The sequence below is a fragment of the Manacus candei genome, unplaced genomic scaffold (assembly GCF_025592945.1).
Source record: "Manacus candei isolate 608988 ecotype Guabito, Panama unplaced genomic scaffold, ASM2559294v1 h1tg000064l, whole genome shotgun sequence".
NCBI classification, from domain to species: domain Eukaryota; kingdom Metazoa; phylum Chordata; class Aves; order Passeriformes; family Pipridae; genus Manacus; species Manacus candei.
This window is the reverse complement of record NW_026138112.1, coordinates 3,503,001-3,522,299: the sequence shown is the minus strand read 5'-3', so window position 1 is coordinate 3,522,299 and position 19,299 is coordinate 3,503,001. Positions and strand designations below refer to the sequence as shown.

General features: G+C 39.6%; 1 protein-coding gene across 6 annotated transcripts in view; it reads left to right on the top strand.

Moving 5' to 3' along the window:
- The window catches only part of CABIN1 (calcineurin binding protein 1), a 110,303-nt gene that overhangs the window by 67,943 nt on the left and 23,061 nt on the right, over positions 1-19,299 (top strand). For all 6 annotated transcript variants that reach the window (XM_051805413.1, XM_051805412.1, XM_051805419.1 and 3 more), the window contains 4 exons: positions 11,512-11,675; positions 13,622-13,718; positions 14,944-15,585; positions 16,040-16,114. In XM_051805413.1, coding sequence (XP_051661373.1) covers positions 11,512-11,675; positions 13,622-13,718; positions 14,944-15,585; positions 16,040-16,114 — 978 coding nt within the window. The remainder of the gene's footprint in view (positions 1-11,511; positions 11,676-13,621; positions 13,719-14,943; positions 15,586-16,039; positions 16,115-19,299) is intronic.

Here is a 19,299-nt window from a genome sequence, read left to right as displayed (position 1 = left end):
TGCTTAACGGTGACCTAACAGGAAAGCCTGTTGTTCAGTATCTACTTTGCATGAGCTACTATGCTGTAAGAGTTGCTGCTTCATTCAGCTAAAGAGAGAGAGAGAGGATAAGAGGATTCCAATTTAATTAGCAGTTTGTTAAAACCAGTCAGCTTTGTCTGGTCACATGTTTATAATTTTAGAACGTATGTCTTAATTGCAGTAAATTCTGGTGTTGTGCATAAAGCAAGTGCCACATGCTGTTTGCGGCATTGGCTGTGGCAGCTCCATGTTTCTATTTTTTTTTAATTTACTGCAGCCTGTGTTTATTTGTGCAACGGCAGATTTTTGAATGTGCTCTGGGCATTTTGCATGAAGCAGATCTAGGAATTAAAGCATATGCTGTAGAGGTTTTTATTACCCAAGGAGCTGCGAGTTGTGTCTTTTTTTGTTGGAGCATGTTCAGGTTGACATCTTGAATACCCAGATATTGTTTTCAGTAATAGGACCGTTGTGTGTTTTTAGCATCTTTATTGGAGTCTGAAATACTCTAAATGTTGAGGCCTTCCTCACTCCTCCTCCTCTTCCTCAGTAATTACCCCAGTTGTTCTCAAATAATTTCTGTCTCACGATATCCCTGAAATCAAACACCAGCAGACTGTAGCCTGTCTTCTGCTGAGCTGACTGAGTCACTGCCGTGCCTTGTGCTAGATTAAGCTGTTGTAGTGTTGCTGCTGGTTGAATATTGAAGCTCCCCCGTGTATACTGTGATTTATGTTACTGTAAATAGGGTAATTGAATTATCACTTCCCTGCGATGTCTTGTTTCTCTGATGTTATCAAAGATCAGTCAACTTTAGTTGGGGTGCTAGGCAGGCTGCTGCCTAAATGTACTTGAATTAGGCATTTCCACTAACTCTTAAAATTGGCAAAGGAACTACTTTGTTTTTCTGAGGAAGCCCTGTGAGTCTGAAAGCAAGACAGTGTTAGGTGTTAACACACATACATATCCCCCTTCAAAGAGATAAAATACTTGAATAATAGAGTTAATGAAATTCTTTTTTGTTACATGAATTCCTGTATCAGAGGAGAAAAGATACTTGAGATTAGCTGTTGGGTGCATAACAGAAAGAGATTTTTTTGCCTTTTATAGCCGTCAGGACTCCTTCAGGGCCTCCACTTGCTGGACAGAAGGGAAGTGTTCTGTGGATGCTGCTGTAGTGGAGGGAGAAGAGATAATGAGATGAATTACCTGTCAGCTTCTAATAACTTAATTTGAGGCTCTTAATTGGTGAGGATGAAATGTGCAAACTCATGTAGAGCTTCAGTTGTTTGAGAGGAGTGTGTCTCCTCCAAGGCTTTACCTCTGCATATGTCTTTTTCTGGTTCATAACCACTATTACAGGATATTTGTTTCTTACCACTTATTTTAAATAAGCTGCTTCCTGCCCTCAACTTCAGCTGACAAACAGTTTGAAATCCAGGATGTGTACTTCTGTCATTCCTAAGCCAGTATGAAACCTCAAACAGAGCTGTGACCTTCAAATATGAATTGTCATGTATTTACAAACACATATCTTTATGAAACTGGCATGAGAAAAAGAAGCAGGGAATCCTAGTCAGATCTTACAGTATTCCGATTTGAAAGGCTTTTCTAGTAGCTCTTGCTGTCACTTTATCTCTGCCAGAGCATTAGAGGAGTTTAAAATTTTGTTCCCTTCAGCTCTCCATTGCTTTTGTTCTTCTCAACATTGACAAAAGATGCAAGTATTTCTCTGCACTTCCAGATTGTGTGCACATACCAAAATACCAGTTTGTTGTGGAACGTGCCATTCGTGTTGCTTTCCAAAACTGTTTTCCAACAGTGAACAGTTGAGTATGATTTTTTTAGTACCATTTCTGGTAGGTATTGCGTTTTATATTTCCTACTTGTTTGTAGTGCTTGTTTATATTGATGTCATTAAAACTATTGACAGTTATTCATTACAGTCCAATATGCGGTTCTGTTAATTTTTGTAAATAACCTCACAGTCCTTAAGTAACCCCCAAAGTTAGTTGATGTGGCTGCACGTTCAGTCACAGTACTCTGAGATAAGAGAAAGGCCTGTTTCTGAAAGATGCATCTTAGACAGGAGATATTTTAAGGAGAATGTTTCTAGGTATTTTTTAGGAAGATGCAATTTTATATCAAGATGAAATTACCCTGAAGGCTCTTCCCTAGTAGTTTTAAAGATGATCACTTGATTGTGTTTTATGAGCTGCTATGTGATGCTGCTAAATTAGTAGCAGTAGTTCTCTGGACTTTTTGATTCATGTTCCTTCAGACTCAAAGATCTTTTTCCTCAGGATCTCCTAATGCCAGATATTCTAGTGATTTGGTACTGACAAGAAAGAACATTGGGGGCTTTGCTTTCTGAAATAATAGCATTTTCCTCTGTGCTACTGATGGAACCCTCTAGCTTTTGGTATTTTCTGAGATTTTAAGTCTTAACTTGGTGAAATGGATGTAAAAACTACAGGATAGTACTTTTTCTAAGCATTGTATGAACATGCTGAAATATTTTGCAAACACTGGGATTTTATAGCCTCTCATCTTGATATTTTAGTGTGTGTGTCATTATAAAAGAGAGTCTAAAAGCTGAAAGACACTCCATGCTGTCAGTGCAGGGATAGTGGATGTCAGGTGGGAGTGGGCAGTTAAGCATTTTGTTTTTTGAAAAGTAAGGGATGTAGGATTGAAGAGCAGTTTGTGTTGACATAAAAATTTGAGTATACTGGTAAAAGAACTTTTTAGCATTCTGACAACCTATTTTAAAATACTGAAAATCAATGTATTTATGTATTGATAGTCAGTAATTTATGTCTAAAACTTGGATATTTAAATAGGTGAAAATGTGTTTCTTCAAATCCTTCAAGCCTACTGAAATAGTAGATGGTGACAAGAAGGTACAAGGAGACCTTTACTGCCGTGTTTCAGCATGAACAATCTCTCATAATTCTACATTAACAGTGTGCTGAATCTCAACAATTAGAATAGCTCTTAATGTTATGAAGTTCTTGTCCTCCTTTCCTTTCTAGTATTTTATGTACTGCACTAGGTGGTGGAGGTGAATCAGTGTCAGCTGCTTGGAGACAGACAACTTTAGGTGCCTGTAAGGCAGGTAGGTAAGATTTAGCATTTTTCCTTTACCTCACTCATCTACCTAACTTGAACATTAGCTGATGTGCTTGTGAAAAATCTGTTATCTTTTCTTGTAGCAGCTGCCTTGCCCTTGTCCCATTTGGACACTCCACAGGTTATATCATTCTCCATGCATTGTGAACATCTGGCTTATGTTTAACTTCTCCATTTAAGCACTGTCCTGTTGTTATTCCCAGAGGAGTGGAAAGGCTACCTTTAGGAAAGTGAGACATTTGAGATTTATCTCCAGACTTTTACACTTCTGTCCCTGCATTTTAGATTGCAAGCTATTTCCAGTCTCTCTTTATACCTGGGCTTTGTTATGGGTATGTGCTGCCCTTGTAGTCTTCTGAGGCAGGAGTTTTGTCAGAGTAACATTAGTAATACACTGTGCCAGGCTCGCTATTTTTGGGTGTTACAAGGTGTAGTCAGAAATAATAGCTGGTAGTTCTGTGTTCCGAAGCAATTTTCAATTTTCTTAAAATTAGGCTGAGGTAGAATCATAAAATTGTAGAATCATAGAATAGTTTGGGTTGTAAGAGACCTTTAAAGGTCATCCAGTCCACCCCCCTGCAATGAAGAGGGACATCTTCAACCAGATCAGGTTGCTGTGAGCCTCATCCAATCTGACCAAGAATGTTTCCAGGGATCGGGCATCCACCACCACTCTGGGCAGTCTGTGCCAATGTTTTGCTACTCTTATTGTAAAATAATTTTTCCTTATATCTAGTCCAAATCAACCCTTTTTTAATTTAAAACCACTGTCCCTTGTCCTGCCACAACAGGCCCTGCTAAAAAGTTTGTCCTCATTTTTCTATCGCCCCCTTTAAGTACTGAAAGGCTGCTATAGCTGTAAGGTCTTCCCAGAGCCTTCTCCTCTCCAGGCTGAACAACCCCAGCTGTCTCAGCCTTTCCTCATAGGGGAGGTGCTCCAGCCCCCTGAACATCTTTGTGGGTCCATGTCTTTCCTGTGCTGAGAACCCCAGAGGTGGATCCAGTGCTCCAGGTGGGATCCCCAGGTAATCTTCCCTCCACCAAATAGATTCTAGTACCAGTTACAGTGCATGTACACTACTGCTACCAGTTTACTTTGTAACCTCTGGGGAGATGTTGAACCTCACTATAGTGACAGAAGTGTAAGGATCTACCTAAAAAAAAAATCTCATGATCCTTAAACTTGCTCTTCTCTGGGAACCAACAGCTTCTCCCAGCTCTGTGTTAGCCCTGATTCTCTGGTTCTGCAGCACCTCCTTTACAAGTAGAACTGAGTAGTTGGGCTAGGCCTTGGCATGCCACTGACAGATACCAGAACCACCTTGCAGACTTTCTAGTCGTCATTTATGTCCCCTAACATTCTTCATCTTTTATGACTTAGTCATCATCCTTTGTGTTGAAGGGGGATAGTTGTTTCTGGCTTGTAACTCATCTCATCCTGAAGTGGAGCCCATAAAAGCTCAGGTGAGCCACCTCCTCTAAATGCCTTTTATCTCTCTGTAAAAGGTTTCTGGGTGTTACCAGTAAATGTATGTGTCTGTATCATAGACAGGTGGAGTTAGATTAAATGAATCTCACATGTCAAAAAATGAGGGTTTGCTTATGTCTGCAGGGGCTAATGCAGGAGCCTGCCCACTTCCAGGCTGATGGTTGGACTGTACCAAACTTGTTTCATTAGCTTTGAGCACCATTTGCATCTAATGCCAGGCAGTCTGGTTCTGGCAAATACACAGAAAAGTTCTAAGCAGGAGAATCCTCTGAAAACAATGAAAGGCTGGTGTTAGGCAAAATCAGAACCCCTGTCACTCTCTAGATATGCCCTGCTAGCCATTTATTTTGGTGGTAAAGAAGTCTTCCTGCATCTGGCCCCAGAAAATGCCTAAAGAAATTCAAAGTTCTGGTAAAAGGTTTTCCCATGAAGGGTTTCCTATTCTTTAATTATGTTTCTGCATCAAGTTATTTGCCCATTAGAAGATCTGGAAGCAGTCTTTGGATTTCTGTGCTTTATATCCTCCCAAAGAAGGAATTCCAAACTCTTTCAGACAGAGACATGACATAAAACCAAAATGTACCCCAAAAAAGGATACTGAAGCAACAAAGGCGGAATCAGAAATTCCAACATGGATGAGCAGACACCCCTCAGTGTTTCTGTTGAGTAGATGCAAGTGCCTGACTAAGTCTCTGGATGCCTTCTGCTCTTCTGCATCCCTTTGGCAAGCTTATTTCTCTCCTTTTAAAACCCTGAATTGGCTGCAAGACACAAGGAATCAAACTTAACTGCTGATAATTTAATTCCTTTCCTAATCATTCCCTTTTTCTCTCTTTCCTAAAATACAGTTGGTAAAAGGGAGCAACTTCTGCAGGAAAGACGATAAATGTACTTAAGTAATTTGTTCCAAAGTCTTTTTATCAGTAACTGACCTTCCAGCTTGAGAAGTTGTCCAGCTGCCTGAAATGGAACCTTGGTTAATGTTGGCAACAGAAAAAAAGGAAAAAAAAAATAAATCAGCGTTCCACAGCTTTATCTTCAAATGCACCTTTGCTTTAGCACCCCAGATTTGCAGGTTAGAGACTAATCAAGAGGGAATGTGAGGATTGTTTCTTAGAGTACCCTGGAGAAGGACACTGCACCGGCACTGTTGGCGTTAACCTCGAAAAGCAGTGAGGGAGCAACCATCTCCATGCAGAGGATGATGCATTGTGCCCACACCTCCGGTGTTTCCTGGATTTTCATCCTGGATTTTCACGTGGGTGATGTCTGCCTGAGGCACACTGCTGCAGAGCTCCGGGGGGAATGCTGCTGGGAATGCTGCTGTGCCATTGTTTGAGCAGCACTGCACCTTTAGAACAGGTTTTAAGAGACCAGTCTGTCGTTCCCCCTTACTTTCTTCTCTACCTTTCTTTCCATCACAGCTGTGGAGTGGAATAGATCTTTTATTTCCTTTTTTTTTTATAGTCTAGTTAGCTGTTTCCCTTTAAAAAAAAAAAAGATGTGACTTTCTGTTGACATCGTTGTGAAATCACATGGTACATGGGAACCATCTGAGTAAAAACTCCTCAAGCCTCCTGACCGAGTGAACAAAAACCTCTAGATTCTGCCTGGCAAGTGGCCAAACCCAGTGCTCTGCAGAGGCCATCTGTAGGCCTCGGTTTCTGTTTCATTAATTCCACCTGAACTTGTAACTCATCATCTTAACAAGGCATTTCTGGTTTTGTGTAATTGCTTATGCAGCAAGGAAATGATTCCCTTTCCCTGCCTCGTGTGTGTGTGTCCCTGACTCATCCTCACAGTCTCCCGAGTGACTGTGGCTTTTGGTGTTCTTTGATAGGGTTAAAACCAATTTATTCTCAAGTCAACGGTAAAGTGATTGTTCTAGAAATTGAAAAGTCTGAAATTTAAGACTCTGAAAATACATGGTATTTTGAAGAGCGAAATAGGAGTTGAAAATTGTCCATTATCTATCTTTATCAGCATATGATGATTGGAGCATGTGGAGCATTTCCATTTGTCAGTATTTTTTCATGCTGCTCTCTTGCTAAAATAATGTTGCAAAATTCCACAGTTTTTCCAAAAAGCATACATACTGTTTATTCCTTTCCAAGTGTGTGTATATTTAAAAGAGAAGAAAAAAAGTAAATAGACAATATTTACCTTAAAGACCAGGAATTGTAATCCTGCTCGGTCCTGACTTATTGAAAGGAAGTTGCTGCCGTTTTACCTTTATTTCTGTTTCCTTTTCCAGGCTGATAAAATGTCATTTATTTATTATACTTTTTTTATATTCTGTTACTGTACTATGTAGTAGCTATATTATATTCAGCTGTATTCTGAAAAAATTTGTAAGATTTTTTTGAAATTGGCCAAGTTACTCACAGTAAGCAGGGGCTACTTTTTTTCCTTGATGACACAGGTCCCTGCAGATAGTATTTTTAATATTCTGAATACAGCTGCTTTCCTTTCTTAATACTTTTGTACCCACTCGCATTCCTGTTCTCAGGGATTGAATTGTTCCATGACATACTGAATAGCAGTGTGGATGAAATGAGGAATTGGGCAGAAAAATAATAGAATTATTTCTAGAAAAGAAGAAAAGCCAAAATCAGGTGGCAGAGTAAAATAACAAGAGATATGGGAGCACGTTAAGATTGGATGAGAAAAGGTGGTTTAGTAATTTGCTAAATGGGGGAGGGGGCAGTGGTTTTAGTGGTTACACTCAGAGCTAGCAGGAAGTCGTGAGTCAGGCAAAGACATGCTCAAGACTTGAACACTAAATAGCTGAAGAGAGCGAGGTCTCAAATCCTGTGTGTTGAAACAGTTCAGCTTGAGCCACATTCCTTTCCTTTGCAGGTGCCCAGAGCAAGATGTCGTGATGATATAAGTAACTGAGAAGACAGGACATGAGTAAAACAAGTAGTACTTCAATATGTTGTGCTTAACCCTGTCTTAAAGCAAAGACTTTTAGAAGTTTAAGAAAGTGTGAGCTTTCCAGGGATTGTGCTGTTGTGCTTAGTTCAGTTTAGTGATTTTAAAATATTGTGTAGGTTGTTGCATTATTAATCGATGTTTTCCCTGTGCTTTTTGGTTGGTTTGTTAGTTTTGTCATACTTTTTAACAATCTTGAAATAATATTTAAATTACATTTGTTTTTACTAAAGGCTCTTCCTAGCAGGACATTACTGAGACTGACAAATGAAGAAGTGTTTGGTTTTGCTTTGGTCACTTGGAATTGAGTTTGTTGTATGTGGTGCATCTTGAACTTCTGGGCCCCCTTGGGGAAAAAAAAAAAAGGAAAATAAAAGAAAAAAGAAGGAACTGAGTAATTGGAAGTCTTTATTTGTAGCAGTGTGGGTTTTATGTGTTTGCTTCTTGTATGTGAATTGGATCATCTGAAGCATGACTTGCATTTCTCCATTTCGTTCAGAAGCAGAACCAGGGAGAACTGAGGGTAAAGTTTGATCTCTGCTTAGAAAATGGCTCACCCTGGAGCTGTGCTGTGCCAGCAGCAGCCATCCCCAGGGAAGCTTGGGGTTTGTTGGGAACTGTCAGCCTCTCCTCCTCAGAGAGGAGTTCCTAAACCCCAGGGAATCCCCTCCCCTAAAGTTCTGGAGTAAGCAGCGTGGAGGAATAATAAGCACTTCCTTCCTTTCTATTTTCAGTGACTGAACTAGAAAGTGCCACCACTGCTGCGGCTCCTCTCACAATGCTGTCCTCTCCTGCTCACCCTCCTCCCTGAGTCTGCAGTTCTGCAAAGGCAGGCTGGGCAGCAGTTCCAAGCTGAAAAAAAAATCATAAACATGTCACCAGGATTATGGCAGAGACTGACTTAATTATTCAGTTTTAATGTAAAATTCAGTATTAAGTTCTCTGCAGGATTTTCGCATGTTCCCAGATCTGTTTTTCCCAACCAGTGTGTCTCAGGCTCCCTTCCCCCGCCCCCACTCTCGCAGGGTGTTTGTTTTGCCAGGAAGGCATGGAGAGCAGCGTGATGTTTTGGATCTTGAGAGGCATTTTGGAATTGTTGGAAGCGTCTCACTCCTTCCTCTGGCTTTGTGTAAACAGCTTTGCTGGCTGTGGCAGCAGGGAGGAGAACCTTCAGCAGTGGGAATGGTGGCCAGAAACAGGAGCGGGTGTTGGATGGCCAGAGTGGAGACTTTTTGTCAGATGGCCTCAGTGGTGATAATCAGTAATAAAACCTTCCAAAGAACTGGAAATTTTTGTTACAAGGATCTGCACTCCTCTCTGGATGTACTTTCAAGAGAGGTACTTTGCTAACATGGGCTTTGTTAAACTTCTCTTTGGGAGAGGTTTAAATGAGACATTCTTTAGTTTCTGACTGAAATTGCAGTCTTAAAAATTCGATGTCACTCATGAAATAAATTCTGATAAACTCACTTTGCCATCAGTGTTTTGCATATTGCTTAATAAAATCAGAGTGGGTGGAATGAATGTTGTTCTGACTGCTGATGGCAGGTTTGTTTCTGCTTTTGGCTCGAGGCTGCCTGTGAAGCAGGCAGGTATGTATCATGGGACACCAGTCTCATCTATTGCTGTTTTGCATTTATAAAGCTGCAAGTCAGCACATGAAAAGTTAGCAACTTTCCTTTTTAAATCAGTGCTTCTTTTGTAATCATAATGATAAATACACTTAAACACCCCTAATATGAGTTTTAATTTAAGCTCTTCTGATGTACCCTGTTGTAGAAAGCAGCATTCTCCAAAATATGCAACTTTGTGCCTATCAGAGGGACTTTTTCCTGGCTTTCTGGCTGCAGTTTGTATATTCTGCCACTGCAAATGGTTCTCCTGTGTTATTGTAATTTCTAGGGTAGCATTCAAGTGTATACACGGGGCGTGTGAGAAGGAGCTGCAAAATTATTTCCAACTGATTCCAGATACGGTATCTGATCCAAGTGATCCTCCTGACTCAAATGAAGGATGAGATAATTGCTGAAAAAGACCAGGAACCTACCTACACATTGGCTGTGTTCCACTCCTACAGCGTGCTGTAGTTGACCATAAATTGTTTTGTGTAGTTAAATTGGCTAAGTAGGTTGTTGCAATGTGGTGCCATTATGAGGCATTCACTTGTTTTAGGATTTGGCAGAAGCCCAGTTTACATACGTGCAGAGAAGCAAAAAATAGCAACTCCAGAATCTGTGTCTTTCATCTGTAGCCTGAAAGGAAAGCTATTGTCTGGTTTGGGGGAAGAAGGGCTATCTCTTATTTAAATCAAATGAGTGCTGTTTTACAGAACTGTTACCTACAGGATCTGTAGGTGCTTGAGAGCTGCTGAGCTCTGTGAGCTTTTGACCACCGAGGCAGGGAAGGTGTTTGTGGATCTTGGTTGTTGGGAACAGGAAGAAGCAACAGTTGTGCCTTGGGGGGTCGGTCAGGGTACAGTTTTAGGTACTTTCTGGAAAAAGGAAACTGTGAATAAAAAGCTTCTATGTGATCACTAGGGAGTGAGAGTAGGGAACATGAGGAGAACCAAGAGCAAGAAAATTTGGCAGATTAGTCTGCGCATTATATCTCTTTGAAGTTATTGTTTTCCATGTGAAAACACTAATATTAACACACTGATATTTGTGTGTTGTTTTTTCTTAAGTTCCTATACATCTTTTGGAGTAGAACTGCAGGTTCTCTGCAGACATGCAGGGGGAGAGTCCATTGTAGGCTGGGAATTATGGATCTGCTTTTGTGGTCAAATGTCATTTGTGATTGCAGTAATCATTTTCTTTGCTTCCACTTTGTATTAAGTTCTGAAAGGTTTTGCTCACATTGAAAGTAAAGCTAAACAAACCAAAGCAAGACCTTTAAACAAGTATATAGAGAGTAAATGTTTGTATATTCTGCTCCCTGAACTGGTTTATAAAGCCAAACTCATTCTCAGTCAGGTACTCCTGTCAATGAGACTATTCTTTCCTGCATTGTCACAAAATGGTTTACATGATCAGAGGATTTTCATCTTAGAAAACTACTGGAGGAAAAGCTTCAGAACCAAATAAAGCATGAGGGAAGGGTTTGTACTGATGCAGCAGCAGTTTTAGTGAATGGCCATAATAGAAGTCTCATTCTAACATGCAAGCATAGTAGTATGTGCAGTGCATCTTTTCAGGTATGGTTGACTAGTGTGTTGACAGCATCCACGATAAACACCTGAAAAAAATCTTGTTAGACTTACTAGGCATTGCAAAATCTGAGCTGACTAACCCTAATTAAATTATGTTTCCTGTCAGTCTCCAGCCTTGCTCCCTAAAGATTCCCTTGTCCCCAAAATTTAATTAGAAGGCACAGGATGTATGCACAAGTATTTGAATCTGCCACTGGAAAATGGATCCTGCTGAGGAATCCGATTCTTCCTATGAGACTGGTTAGTGCTGTGGTGAACACTGATGGTATCAAGGCAGTAACCAAATTCCTAAGATGTCTACTAGCAGATTATTTGAAGATAGAAATTTGCTGTGACTGCATACAAGTAACAGCTTTCAGGCCAGGAAAACTTACTTTAAGTTACTGGGTTTGGCTTAGGAAGGCGTATTCACAGACTTTTAAGAAAAATGCACCATATAATTTGAGCTTCGCTTGCTTTTTCTGGGAATAGTTCAGAAGCATATTTAGAAGGTGTGCTGTGGCTTCTGCAAAGTTTCTCCTTTTTCTGCTGGCAGAAATCAGTTGACTTTAAATCCAGATCTAAATCCGGATCTCCCTGGCTGTGGGGCCACAGCAACTGTCTGTCCGTTATTCCCCTGTCCCTCAGTGAAGTTCAGTGTGCTTCGGAGTCCGACCCATATTTTCATATTCCTGTCCTTTTCACCTGGGTCTCTCCTTAGAAGTTTCCTCTTTTCCTTCCCCTGCAGGGAATCTGGCGCATCCCCGTGGATGAGATCGACCGCCCGGGCAGTTTTGCGTCTCATATGAACCGCTCTATTGTCCTGCTGCTCAATGTGCTGTCACAGCTAAAGGATTACAACACCTTGCTGAAGGTCTCATCTATGCTGCAGAGAACCCCTGATCAGGGAAAGTATGAGAGTTTTGTTTTAATCCATTGCTTCGTAAAGCTTTGAAATATATTTTGTTCGCCGCGTAACTATTTTGTTTAAAGATGTTCTTTGTTTAGGAAAAAAAGCCTTTAGGCAGATCCCTTTGGGAATACAGTGGTTAATTTTTCTCAGGATTACGTTTCTATAACGTAGTTTAGAATTTCTCAGCGTTTCTCCTGAAACTCAGAGCAGCCATACAGGTGCCTTAACAGGCTTACAGGGGTGTTGTGTCACGTGGGGGGACTCACTGGTGTCATTCCCCCTCTGCTCACTCTTGCGTAAGAGCTGTGTCCAGCACAGGGGGTCACGGCCCAGCATCCTGCCTTCCTGTAATCCTTGACGGACTGAACAATGGTTATGTGCCTCTTGGCAGCTGATGCTATTTAAAAAGCTTATCCTGTTCAGGGGTGATCTAATTTTAATTGCATTAACCTTATTTAAGAAAAAAAAAAAGCTATTAATGTGAGCTATATACGGATTCGTATCAATGGGAGGACCAAAATAAACATCTTAGGAAAACATTGAAGCAACTGAGGTAAAATTCTAGTAGCTTGCCATGTGGGAAATGTTGAAATTGGTCTCTGGCAAATGCTTAAGAAATTGAACTTGAATGATTGATGGCAATAAGTTGGAGACACTGAAGGTTTCTTCATGTGTTTTCCAGTGTGAGTGTATGTGAATTTGCATGGATTATAGTGTTTCTGGGAACGTCACCACTTGTTCAGCAAACTTGAAGCCAAAAATACTTTGACTTTTAGCATATCAGAAGAACTGGACCATAGAAGGTTTAAATTCTGTCCTGAGCAAGCCCACAGTTGTACTAAAAATATTATGTTATTTATAAGTCTAGACTGAATTTAAAAAACAAGTAATGTGACATGTTGGATCAGCCAGTGCCAACCATGGTGAGCTGTAATCATTACAGGAACTTAGAAATGCAGATATTCTGGGTGTGTCTGGTATATGCCTGGAACAACCCTAGTTTTAAAAATAGGGAGTTTTTAGTTATTACTGAGCTAATGAGGAGTCAGGTGTTTGTATCTTATGTCTGAAAAGCAAACCATAAAATTACACCCTAGGGGGAAAATACATGTATTAAAAATGTTGGCCTTTTGACTGAAATAGTACCTTTCAAAGTTATTTACTTGATTTTTAGCCCTCTCATTAAAACCAGCCAATTCTGAAGTAGAAATTTAGTTTTCCGTCAAACTCCATTAGGTTGGATTGATGGCTGGAAATGTTTTCCTTGAAAGCAATCTAAAACATTGTGTCAGAATACACTGAAATTACAGTGCTCTAGTAAATTAAATGAAGCTGTAAGTGAATGTTTTATACATACAGTATTATTTTTTTGTAACACTAAATAGGAAAAAAGGTGTTAGCCTACCAATGTTTTAGCTCTAAAAATCCTAGATTCCAAGGCAACTGATATGACTAATGAGAGAGGATTTGCTTGTGTACTTAATCTCACATGCATGCTTTATCCAGAACATGAAAATCACCTGAGAGTTCAGCATAGCTTTGTGTAACTAATACTCTTTTTCAAGAAAGGGTTTGAATAAAAAGCTGGTATTTGAGGGGCACAGAAGGCTCGATACAAGAAAACTGTAAATCTGGTTGTCTGGTTTGCTCTGGGTTTAGTTGTTCAGTGTTGTTCTCTTTGCATTCTCCCATTCCCTCTGTTTGTAGATAGTGTTAACTTCTGCTTCATGGGTGTCATGTTTGATGGTTGTGGAGAGAAACAGCTAAAGTGTTACATTTCAGTAGGCAACCGTAAATGTTTTGTGTGCTTTCTTCTTGTTTTAAAGTTATTGTCTTGGCTTTTCCTTTTTTTTTTTTTTTATTTTTTTTAATGTCCTGGTTCTTGCCTTGACACTCCTGTAAGCTTTTGGCAGTTAACTTCATTTGTTCTCTCCCCGTGGCTCAGGAAGTACTTGCGTGATGCAGATCGCCAGGTTCTGGCCCAACAAGCCTTTGTGCTCACAGTGAAAGTGCTGGAGGACACCCTCAACGATCTGACACAGGTAAGGCAGCAGGGCACTTAATGGCTGTAATTTAGTAACTAGGTTTTTCTAGGTTCAGTTTACCCATTCCTTAGATCTCCTGAGAATGAAGGGCTGTGTTGTCAGCACTTATTTCTAATACCTTTTGTTTATATGCCACTACACAAAAAGTTTTATTCCAGTGTTGTTGTTTTCTGGTTTTGAAATCCAGTAGCAAATACAGTTGTTGAAAATGGGTTGCAGTGAGTTTGGTTTGACAGTCCCTTACATTTCAGGTAATGGTATATACATGGAGTGTAGAAAAGCTCTGTTTTCAGGTGGGGTCTATTAGAAATTTCCTTTTAAAATGAACTGAGATTCCTCTTGCAAAACAAAACCAGACAATGAGAAGTTACATGCCTGACCACTTTTAACTGCTAGTCCTTGACAGAACCACACTTGTTATTACATATTATTGTAATCTAGATTTAATTTTTAAAAGTCATATAGAAACTAATCCGTTTCCAGGTTAAGGTAACTGGAAATTGGAGCTTTATTTGGTAAACACATTCAAGGAAGAACTTGCTCCTAAGGGTTTTGCAAGTTAAAAGACTATACCTTTAACAAACTAAATGAAAACATCCTTAAGAACACCAGAACTCTGTATATTAAATAGTTCGTTCATAAATCTGGATGGAAGAATTGTATCATTAGCAATTTTTGAAAGAAGAGATGAGGTTCTGAGGTTTTCTACCTTTGGAACATCACCAAAGAAAAGGTATAAAAATTAAAATACTGTAGCAGGATTTTGCCTACTTCTTGATCTATTAACAAGAAAGTTATGTAAGAGCAACCAAAGAGAAGATTCATAAATTTGAGAGTGATCTGCAGCTGCCAAAAGAAACAGATTGAGTTTTGATTTCAATACATTAGACGAAAAATTTGTGCTGTTAAACGTTGAATTTCATTTATTGGAGCCCAGAGCATGGACTGAAGTAGTGGGGAAAAAAAAAAACATTGCAGCTTTGGTCCATCTCGTTGATTTCTCTGTGGTGTTTTCACTGATTAAAATACTTTAATTGTAAGACTTGTGGCTTGGATTAATTAACATTCAGGAACAAAAAAGAATGAACATAGAATAAATGCATTTTTTTCAGCAGAGGCAGTAATGAAAGGTACTTGTTGTCAATATTCATGGTAGTCATTGCTGTGCTCAAATGCTTTCTGATTTCAATGATAACAGAGAAGAATGACTTCTTTTATTAAGGTTTCAGAAGATCAGGGTTCCAAGTCCTCTAACCTTGCTTCAGGAAGGATGACAACAGACGTCTCAAATAAAAGTAGTGCTGAAGAAGGGAAAGATGTCCTTCCCAAAAAGCCAGTTTTATCAGATGGAGTAGTACATAGTACTGAAAATGGAGTAAAGGAAGTGACCCAGGGACAAATTCCCAATGCTATGGACATATTGGAACAAGAGGACAGGAATGAGAAGGAGATTAAGGAGCTCCCTGGCCCTGGCTCAGTTGAGCCTATGGATCTTGATGGCTATTCCAATGACCCTGAAAAAATTGATTCTTCATGTAAACGCAGTGAGCCAGACCGGCTTCAGTCTGGCAGGACCTCAAAGGAGAGAGCTCCAGAGAGCCGGACTCCAGAACTTTCTTTGGAAGAGCTGAGTATCAGCTCGAAACATCAGCAGCAGGCAGCTAAAGGAATAGTTCAAGCAGTACCTACAGAGGAACCTGTCCAGAGATCAAGCAGGAAGAGGAAATTACTTGAGGATGTGGAGTCTGGAAAAACACTCCTGCTCGATGCTTATCGAGTGTGGCAGCAGGGTCAGAAAGTCATGGCCTATGACCTGGGTAAAATTGAGAAGATCATGTCTGAAACGTACATGCTGATTAAGCAGGTAAAGTGTTGTATCATTAATTGTAATTTTTCTGTGTGGCCTCGGACATGATTGTAGAACAACAGTAATTGCTAAACCAAGCAGTGTGAAATTGGCCCTATATCTGTTCAAAAGTTGGAGAGAGAAATATCTCCTAAAGAATCATTCTCTTGACAAGACCACTGCTGGAGATGGGGAGTAGGACCCTCCGTGTTTTGAAACTAAATTTCTGAAATCAATTAAGAGGTGCAATACCAATTATGTGGGGTTTGTTCATGCTAAATGTCAGTTTGAATTGAGAGAGTTGAGTATATATCTTTGGATACTTCTGAATAACTTAAGGTCAGCATTCTTCCATAAAGTGCTGCTTCTCCCCCTTACTCCCATGTTCTACATCTCCATTTCATGTCAATTTAATTATATTCATAGATTAGATAAGTAATTATGACTTCATTAGTTGTGATTCTGTGTTTAGGTGGATGAAGAAGCAGCACTTGAACAGGCAGTCAAGTTTTGCCAGGTGCACATGGGAGCATCAGCACAGAAACAGGTGAGCTCTAAAGTCTCTGACCACTTCTAACAAGCTTTTGTTAGTTTGTACAGGTAAATCTGTTACTGAGTGTCTGCAGCACTTAGAAATATCTGCTTTCCTTGTATGCTTGTCATCTAAGGTAAGCTGGCCACATTAGTGTAGGGAGCTCATCCCCTTTACTAGAGTTGTTGCTACTGTTTATGTCAGGCTTGAATAGTTTGCATCCCCAAAAGCTATTGGGGAAACCCCAGACCGTCTTCAAATTGAAATATTTATGGCACACTACAGTTTTCCTAATGTCCATGTCATTCCTCAGCATTTCATGGATGGTGATTACTTCTTTCTGATCCCTAAGGGCAAACCACCTCATCAACTCTTCCCTGGCTAACACTGCACTCTGCTCCAGAAATACCACATAGCTCTTCTCTCAACTTGCATGGTTGAGAATCTGATTTTAACTCTATTATATTACTGGTTTTAGCTTGTAGTTTCTGGATTTATCCAGCAAACAGTTATAGAGCTTTAGAGCCATTGTTATTTATCAGTCCTTAATGTGAAATCAAAGCCATGATTTCATGGATGAATGAGGTGTTTCATGGTCATTCATTTTGCAGCAAGCCATCAGTTGAATGCCCCAAAGTATTTAATAATTTTGTATTTTTCTGTAATTTTTCTTTTTTTTTTAGTTAAACTGTGCATTTGTATAATGCATCTCCTTACAGAGTAACAGGAGAGGATGTAACAGGGAAAATAGGGTTTTTTCTTTATTAGATTTTCGTGGAAGTAACCTTCTCCAATTTATGCCCCTCAGGAAGCCAGTAACATTTTTCCATTGAGTGATAGAAATGAACAGAAATGTCAAGAGAAGTATTTATTCTAGTAGTGTTTGTTTGATCATAGCCTGGTATTTAAGGTTTTAATTGTTTTTTAATAAAGACATGCTGGCTCAGCATGTTAAGTCTTTTTCAGTTTATTTTGGGGAAAACCAGACTTTATCACGCTTAGATTTATGACTTTAAAAAATAAAAATAATTTGCTAATAAGCTTCTTTAAAAAGTAATGTTGCTGTTTGTTTTATGCATGTATTCACCTTTTTAAAAACCATTCACCGAATTCTCATCTATCAGCCCAGTTCCTTGCTGGACTTTCTTGAAGGTTCTGGGGATGTGATTGCTATTCCAGCTCTTCCAGCAGAGTCAAGGGTTACTCAGGCAAAACATGAGAACGGTGAAAAACCTGCACACAAACTAATCTTGAAAGTAGACACAATAGGTGAGCTTGTATTTAACTGCACTGGCAACGATAAGATTTCCTGTTAAATCACTTGAAATAAAACACAGCTCTTAACACGTGGCACTTTGCAGCTTGGAAGCTTTCCCTTGTAGGAAGCAGTCCCAGCTAACGAGGTTATTACATCCTGCAGTCTCGTTTTCGTCTGCTCCGAGCAGGATCCTGCAGGCCGTGTGAAGCTGCTGCACTGCTCGTGTAACACTAGGAATTAGTGTGGAGACACAGGAATAGCCACTCTCGTAGACATCTGTCTGTTTTCAACAGATTGAATCCTGTTTTATTTAAAATTGGCAAGTGTTTGCCTTCTGTAAGCAAATGATGTCATGTATAGAGCTGGTGCAGCCGGGGGAAGTGCTTTGTTACTGCATAGTTTGAGTAGGTTTGCAGGGCCTGTGGTTCTTCAGTCACTTATCCCAAGCAATTGACAGTCAAAAAAAAAAAAGTGAGTGCAAAATCCACCTTGATTTATATCTTTGTCTGCTGGCTGTTGTATTTTACAGTTCCAGGCATTATATGGTTTCTTTATGAATGTTTTCACTTGCTCCTAAAATTAGGAATTATTTAAATTATGGTTTTTCAACTTTCTTCCAGACTGGTTATGTTTTTTAACCTAAATATTTAACAACTATGTTGAAATCTTTTTCTGTGCCTCTTCAGGCACAAGCAGGAAACAATACAGCAGTCAGTAAACGGAATTGGACAAAGTGGGTTCTTACACTTGTGTGATGAGATCTAATCTTTTTAATAGCTTGGCAATTCTGTGACCCTTTGACCTGGTTTCAGAAATTCTCTGTGGTTGTCATGAGTGATGCAATGCTAATGTGTTTTGAGCCATTGAGACTTACATCATGTTCTGCAGTCAGCTGAACACATGGGAAGTGGCTTAGGAAGGGCTTGGGGTTTCAGAAGGGTTCCTCTGTATGTGGGGCTGCTGTTCCTAGTGCAGGTGGTGCTCAGCACCTTCACAGAGTGCTTAGACTTGTAGTGCCTGTAACAGAAAGGTGTGTGCATGTGTCCTTGGTGCAGACTTGGCTGAAATGCTGTAATATTAGAGCTGTGGTTGAACAAAATCACTTGAGCATCATCTTACCAATTAAACATCTTCTCAAACTTAATTGGACCCAACTCTTGCTTTTCAGGAGTAATTTGTTTTCCCATAGCAAACTCCATTTTGCTTTACCAAATCCTACTAAAGGGGGCTTTAAGTTTTTAATGTCTGAAGACCTGAAAGTCATTCAAAGAGGCTCCCAAAGAGGGAATTGTGGGCTTGAAAAAGCTGCTAGTAAATACAATATAAATGAATCCATGTATTGTTACCCTATTCAGGGGGGACAGAGGTTTTAACTTTATGAATAATTTGGGCTGTGGTTGTATCTGGCTGGGTTCAGTGTTATGTAATACATATTTACTGCCAAACCATAATGGTGAAGTAAAATCTGAACTTGTAACGCTTATGTAAAAGTGAAATGGGGGGAAGACTCAAATGTGTGCAGGTTTGTTTTTTTTTTTTTAATAAAAAGGTAAATCTTTTATGGAGTATGGAAACAGAGCAGCATAAATAGACAGGATCCCAGTAATTGATACAAAAATGTGTTCAGTTAGTTTCCGGGACATTTCTTTCAGTACATGATAATAATAACAATAATTATTTTTAAGTGATGTATTCATCAACTTTGGAACATCTTGGTTCAAAATCTAAAGAGTGGTGATGCAACATTCTTAAATGCTGATATTAATACTGTTGTGGAGAATGGGTGTAGCCAGAAGTAATTCCTCCTTTTTTGCCCTTTTGCCTTTAAGTTCTTAAGTGTGAGCTAGACTTTTGATAGACACATATCAAATGGGCTGAAATTGCTGTCCAGTGGTGGTCACTGTGTCATTACTAGTTAAGTAACTAAAGTTACCCTAGAGAT